At 40.7% G+C, this 7,324-nt stretch overlaps 1 protein-coding gene across 1 annotated transcript in view; it reads left to right on the top strand.

Annotated features, from left to right (window-relative positions):
* Positions 1-7,324, top strand: part of CLCN5 (chloride voltage-gated channel 5) — a 167,747-nt gene that overhangs the window by 152,380 nt on the left and 8,043 nt on the right. Inside the window, exons 7-9 of the mRNA XM_007957879.2 lie at positions 1,329-1,409; positions 1,649-2,191; positions 4,173-4,359. Coding sequence (XP_007956070.2) covers positions 1,329-1,409; positions 1,649-2,191; positions 4,173-4,359 — 811 coding nt within the window. The remainder of the gene's footprint in view (positions 1-1,328; positions 1,410-1,648; positions 2,192-4,172; positions 4,360-7,324) is intronic.

The following is a 7,324-nucleotide window of genomic DNA, read 5'->3' as shown; positions in this document are numbered from 1 at the left end:
TAAGTCTTTGTAAACTCCATGGTGGAATTTGCCATGAGCAACTGAGTAGCCCTGATTCTTAAAGTTTCCACATGGGGTATTTCTGTTGGGAGCAGCACAAAGTAATTTTCTGGGATGTTCGCTCGCTCTCAGGTGTATAGAATTCTGATGTTGGGATAGGTTAGTTTGACCACTCTGCCATGCTCAAAAGGAGCCCTCCTGGAGGCAGAAATCTCTCTGATTGCTGGCTGAGAAAGACGTACTGCTGAGAGAAACTCACTCCTGAGAGACATGCACTGCCGAGAGAGAGACTGACAAAGACTGTTGGCCTTGAGATGACCGCCTGAGAGAGACTGAGCATTGTTCCTGAACTTGAATTGTAGCCTGTTACTTCCCCAATAAACTGCATAATCTGTGAGTTCTGTGTGGCCACTGCAGCGAATTATCGAGTCCAGTAGAGAGGTGGTGTGTGCTGCAGGAGGAACGGTTGGTGTCAGGGTTAGTGAAAGGGCTGGCGGGAGGTGGTATGTCTGGCCTCGCAGGGATAGGCCTTGGGCTACTGATTGTGATTCTGTCCTCCTTTTGTGGGGTTAGAGGAGGTCAGAAGATGCAGCCTCCTTGCCCCTTTTTCAGTCATGTTGTCAGAAGGGACCATTCCCTGGAGAAGGATATCATGCTTGGTAAAGTAGAGGGTGAACAAAAAAGGAGAAGGGCCTCAACGAGATGGATTAACATAGCAGCTGCAACGATGGGCTCAGGTATAGCAAGGATTGTGAGGCTGGCACAGGACTGGGCAGTGTTTTGTTCTGTTGTACATAGGATCACTATGAATCAGGGCTGACTCAACAGCACCTAACAACAACAGCATAAACAATGTTTTCAAAAGTAAATACAGGCATACCTCATAGATATGAGGGTTTGGATTCAGACCACTGCAATAAAGCAAGTCATGGATGTTTTGCTTTTCCAGTGCATATACAAGTTATGTTTACACTATACTATAGTCCATTTAGTGAAATAGCATTGTGAAAAAGTGTGAAATATTGTGAAAATTACTAAAATGTGGCATAAAGTATCATGCTGTTGGAAAAATGGCACTGATAGACTTCTTCAACACAAGGTTGCCACAAACCTTCAATTTACCTTTGTAGAAAACACAGTATCTGTAAAGTACAATAAAACATAAAAGTTATGCCTGTATAAGTTCTTCATATTTGATAAACTGGAGCATGTAAAGTTGTGTTGTATTTTTAATGTTTAGTAGCCACTAACATTGCTTTTAAAAGTGTGATTTGAAGGTAGGACAATTATATATCATCCTATTACTAATATTGAGTTTTACATTACAGGTCTTGTCAGCTGCAGCAGCAGCTGGCGTATCTGTAGCTTTTGGGGCACCTATTGGTGGAGTATTATTCAGCCTAGAAGAGGTAACTACTTTTAACTGTCTGTAGAACATGTGTATGCTTTTGAATTGGGAATTTTGGCCAAGATCTGTTTGTGTACATTGCACTTGTTAAGTGCTCTGCCCAATTCAGTGCTTTACCATGTGATTCTAGAAATCTATGGCAGTTTTCATCCTCAACACTCTAATTTCCACAGCATGCACTTTTCACCCAACAGTTTCTGCATTTTGACTGAGTTTGCTTTCTCACCTTCTCTTTTATAGGTCAGCTACTATTTTCCTCTCAAAACACTGTGGCGTTCATTCTTTGCTGCCTTGGTGGCAGCATTTACTCTACGTTCCATCAATCCATTTGGGAACAGCCGCCTGGTCCTGTTTTACGTGGAGTTTCACACCCCATGGCATCTCTTTGAGCTTGTGCCATTCATTCTGCTGGGCATATTTGGTGGTCTATGGGGAGCTTTGTTTATTCGCACAAACATTGCCTGGTGTCGGAAGCGTAAGACCACCCAGCTGGGCAAGTATCCTGTCATAGAGGTACTTGCTGTGACAGCCATCACTGCCATCCTGGCATTCCCCAATGAATATACCCGTATGAGCACAAGTGAGCTCATCTCAGAGCTGTTTAATGATTGTGGCCTTCTGGACTCCTCCAAGCTCTGTGATTATGAGAATCATTTCAACGCAAGCAAAGGGAGTGAACTGCCTGACAGACCTGCTGGCCTAGGAGTCTACAGTGCAATATGGCAGCTGGCTTTGACACTCATACTGAAAATTGTCATTACTGTATTCACATTTGGCATGAAGGTGAGGAGATTCTTTGGGGACTTAGTGGATGCATGTGTGAATGTGGGTGTTGGAGGGCAAAACCAAGTTACTATATAATCGTGATGCCTCATGTGGAGCTTTCATTGTCACCAAACATCATCTTCCTACATTCAGTAGTCTTTTTTATCTCCACATGTTTTCACAACTTCCTAGACAATTGGACATCTACCTTAACTTTTTCAAATCAAGTTTTAGGCCAAGTGCAAACCTCAGTGAGAGATTTTAGGTAGAAATGTTTTCTCCCTTTCTGTGGAAAATATATTTGGCCCCTCAACGAGAATGGTGAGTTAGTTATTCCAGTGCATTTCATATTAAAACAAAATCTGACCTACACAGTGTTGATCTTTGTAGGGTAGCTTTAGAGTTTACCAAAATAGCGAAATATTAGGTTGTACCAAATGAAGTTGCTGATATTCAACCAGTTTGACTAGTAAAATAGCAATTTCATGTAGTTTAACCTAATATATAGCTAAACATTTCTTTCACATTTAGTATCAATGCTCATTTACCATGAACTGAGAATATACATCACAGTTGAACCTAAATTAGTATTTAAATTATCAAAAGCAGACATCAGACCAGTATGTTTTACTTTAAGCACTTATAACTAGAAAGCAGAATGGAAAATTTGTAAAGGTATTTCCTCCTCCTTCCCAGGGTTTTTCTTTTTTTCTTTCTTTCTTCTTTCTCTTCTTTAACACCCTATTGTTGTTGTTGTTGTTAAGTGCCGTCGAGTCGTTTCCAACTCATAGCGACCCCCTATTACCATTACCTATTCCCTAGGGAAGCTGAGATTCAAACCAGAAAATGAGAAACAGAAACTTAATTTAGGCATTCCTATAATGTCAGATGATACCAACCATCTCCTCAACACATGAATAAGGATAGAGATCTTGAAAAGTTTTGCAGTGTTTCTTGACTTAATTTTCTCCTTCATTCTTTCATTTCAATGATTTGGAGACTATCGACCAACACAGATGCAAATGCTTTCCAAAATCAAACACAATCTATTTTTAATTAATCTGCTGTTTTGATTATCCTTCACTATATTTGTATCCTAGGAGTCAAGAAAGAGGGCAGGGAGGTGAATGAGATTTCCTCCTTTGGGTAATCACATAACCACAGTTACTATGACATTTTAAAAATGTTAATTGTTTACACTTTCTTTGTACTGTTATAAAATAAACAAACCTCATGTGCCACCCTTTTTGTGTGAGCAGTGGGTGAAGATTTGACATGAGAATAGGTTCGAGCATCATATTTAAATGCCAGCACCAGTATTTACTAAATCTTGACCTTGAGTTAGTTACTTCTCTGAACCTTAGGTTCATTTTGATTTGGGAATACCTACCTCCTAGAGTTGTAAAGAACTGATGAAATCTTGTATAAAGGGTAGATGGTGTTGGTAAGAGTTCAAACATAAGGGAAATGTCTGCGTATATGAGAAACTCCATCTGTTTTCCTTTTCCTTTGGGAAAGGCTTAATTTCTGCCTCCATTTCTGTGTTGGTCTGGAAAGTTCAGGCTCTTCTTGCCTGATGGACCTCAAATCAGGATAAGCTTCTTTGCAGTTCTCCTTGCCTGCACATCTCAGAGTATCTCTAGTCTCTATCCAAAACAAACCCCACTGCCATCAAGTCAATCCCAACTCATAGTGACCCCCATTGAGTTTCTGAGGCAGTAAATCTTTACGGAGGTAGAGTGCTCTGTCTTCCTTCCACAGAGTGGCTGGTGGGTTTGAACCACCAACCTTCTGATTAGCAATCACATGCCTTAGGCACTGCACCACCAGAGCTCCTTCTAGTCTGTGTAGTGTTACACAAATCTTTACGGCCACTTGTTAGCATACTGCATAGTTAAATTGGCATTGGCCTGTTTGCTTCATAGAGAGGGCAGTCCAGTTGCCCTTACCACATGCCAGTCACATCATTTCTCAACCATATATTGCTTTCTCTTTGCAGATCCCTTCTGGCCTCTTTATACCTAGCATGGCTGTTGGTGCGATAGCAGGCCGACTTTTAGGAGTAGGAATGGAACAACTGGCTTATTACCACCATGACTGGACCATCTTCAGTAGCTGGTGTAGTCAAGGAGCTGATTGCATCACACCTGGTCTTTATGCAATGGTTGGAGCTGCAGCATGCTTAGGTGAGGTAGTGTTTATTTTTTTATTTTATTTTTTTTCTGGCTACTTTTTTTTCCTCATTGTGCTTTAGGTACAAATTTACAGAGCTGAGTTTGTTTTACATTCAACATTTTGTGTACATTTGGTTTAATCCCCAATTTTACTTCCCAACCCTAACCTACTCTCCTTTTCTCCTTTCCCACTAACCACCCACCCTCCCTGGGCCCTTCTTAGTTATACACTCCTGCGTGTCCTGCTTTTCCTCTGTGTGACTATTGACCCTCTGGTGCCCCATGGCCGATTGCTCCAACGGATGTATCTCCATAGAGTATGTGGGTGCATTGTCCTGGGTTGAGTTGTCTGGTCTGCGTGCGCATCTTATTTACTATTGGGCTGAGTGCCAGCCCTTGGGAGGGAGTTTTATCCCAGACCTGAAGTGTATCGCAGGGTCATAGATTGGGGCCCCCACCAGACTCCATCCAAACAGTAATTCTGGTCATTATTGTGTTTTGGGGTTTTGTTCCATGTTTTTCTTCCCACTCTATACAGGATCTCCAGTTTTGATCCCTTCCCAAGTGGTTGGCATTGGTAGCCGGGCACCATCTAGTTCTTTTGGTTTCAAGGTCCATCATGTCCTAGGACTGACTGCTTCCAAATGCCCTTGGTTTTTTGTACTCTTCTTCACTTCCGATGATAGGAGATCATTAGCTGCATCTTAGATGGCTGCTCAAAAGCTTTTAAGACCCCAGTCACTACTCACCAGTGTAGGTAGTGGAACAAGATTTATATGTATTTTGTTGTGCCAATTGAGTATGGTGTCCCCCAATACTATGGTCCTGTGTCAGCAGATCCGGTGGATCTCTCTTGCACAGTGCCTGGCTGTCTATGAGGGATTGCTCGATGTCCCTCTTCTGTTGTTTCCATAATGATTGAGGGTATTTTGTATCACTGATATCTATGCACGATTTGCCTCAGTTGAATCTACTCTTGGTCTAGAGTATAATCCTGTTCACTGATCCCCATCTGATCTTCTCAGATGTTTATGTGTTTATCAGTAGCCTAGTGTTTGGTGTTAATGGTAATGCAGTATTGCAGAAGTATATCAGTATACCAGTATAGATATTAGCCTCTGTCATCTATATCTTATGTGCACAATTCAGTGTCCTCCCTTTCCCCAATGTTATTATGCTGGTCACAGCCTCTTTCCATATCATTCTTCCCTTTACTCACCTCAGCATGTGGCCCCCAACCAGCCTGAAATTATCCCCTCTTTTTTCCTCCCCTCTCTGGTAACCTGCAAAGTGAGTTCCTTTCCCTAAGCAAACCCTTCCTTGATTTTTTACAGTAATGGGCTCATACAATATTTGTCCTTCAGTGGTTGACTTATTTGACTTAGCATAATGTCCTCCAGGTTCATCCACGTTGTGAGATGATTCATGTACTCCTTGTTCTTTAATGTAGCATAGTATTCCATTGTGTGAATGTACCATAGTTTGGTTATCCATTCATTCATTGATGGGCATCTAGGTTATTTCCATCTCTTTGCTGTAGTGAATTGTGCTGCGATGAACATGGGTGTGCATATGTCTGTTCGTGTCTTCTCTCTCACCTCTTTAGGATATATTCCTCGTAATGGAATTGCTGGTTCAAATGGTATTTCTGTTTTCGGTTTTTTAAGGAAATGCCATACTGTTTGCCACAATGGTTGTACCATTTTACAGTCCCACCAGCAGTGTATGAGAGTTCTAATCTCTCCACAACCTTGCCAGCATTTATTATTTTCTGTCCTGTTGAGCTTTGCTATTATTGCTGAAGTGAGATGATATCTCATTGTTGTTTTGATTTGCGTCTCTCTAATGGCTGAGGATCGCAAGCAATTCCTCATATGTTTGTTGGCCTCCAGCATATCATCTTTAGTGAAGTGTCTGTTCGTGTCCCTTGCCCATTTTTGAATTGGATTGTTTGTCTTTTTGGGGTTGAGGTGTTGAAGTTTTTCATAGATTTTGGAGATAAGTCCTTTGTCAGATATGTCATAGGCAAACATTTTCTCCCAATCTTCAGGTTCTCTTTTTACCCTTTTGATGAAGTCTTTGGATGCATTTAAGAATTTAATTTTTAAAAGGTGCCAGTCATCTAGCTTCTCTTCCACCTTCTGTGCATTCTGGGTTATGCTTGATAGTCTGTTTACGCTGTAAATTAGGGCCCCTAGATTTGCCCCTTTCTTATCTTTGATGAATTTTGTAGTTTGGGGTTTTACATTTAATCTTTGATCCAACTTGAGTTTGTTTTTGTGTATGGGGTGAAGTATGGGTCTTGTTTCATTTTTCTACAAGTGGATATCCAGTTTTACCAGCACCATTTGTTAAAGAGGCTATCTCTTCCCCATTTAAAGGATTTTGGACTTTGTCAAAGATCAGCTGTCCATAGATGCATTGGTCTATATCTGGACTTTTGATTCTGTTCCATTGGTCTATCTGTCTATAATTGTACCAATACCACACTGTTTTGACTACTGTGGCTGTATAGTAGATTTTAAGATCTGGGAGCATGAGACCTCCCACTTTGTTCTTCTTCTTCAGAAGTGCTCTGCTTATCTGAGGTCTCTTTCCTTTCCATATGAAGTTAGTAATTGGGTTTTCCATGTCCTTAAAAAAAATTTGTTGGTATCTGGATTGGGATTGCATTAAATGTATAGATTGCTTTAATTAGTATTGACATTTTCACAATGTTCAGTCTTTCTATCAATGAACAAGGCAGATTCTTCCATTTATGTAGATCCCTTGTCTCCTGTGGTAGTGTTTTATAGTTTTATCTGTATAGGTCTTTCGTGTCGCTGGTAAGATTTGTTCCTAGATATTTTATTTTTTTAGTAGCGATTGTAAATTGTAAATCATTTCCCTTATTTCTTTTTCAGAGGTCTCTTTGTTGGTGTAGAGGAATCCAACTGATTTTTGTATATTGACCTTGTATCCTGCCACTTTGCTGAAC

Source organism: Orycteropus afer, unplaced genomic scaffold, assembly GCF_000298275.1.
Source record: "Orycteropus afer afer isolate SDZICR_OR568_19922 unplaced genomic scaffold, OryAfe1.0 scaffold00817, whole genome shotgun sequence".
In the NCBI taxonomy this organism is placed as follows: domain Eukaryota; kingdom Metazoa; phylum Chordata; class Mammalia; order Tubulidentata; family Orycteropodidae; genus Orycteropus; species Orycteropus afer.
Note: the sequence above shows the minus strand (reverse complement) of the source record. Positions and strands in the feature narration are given on the sequence as shown.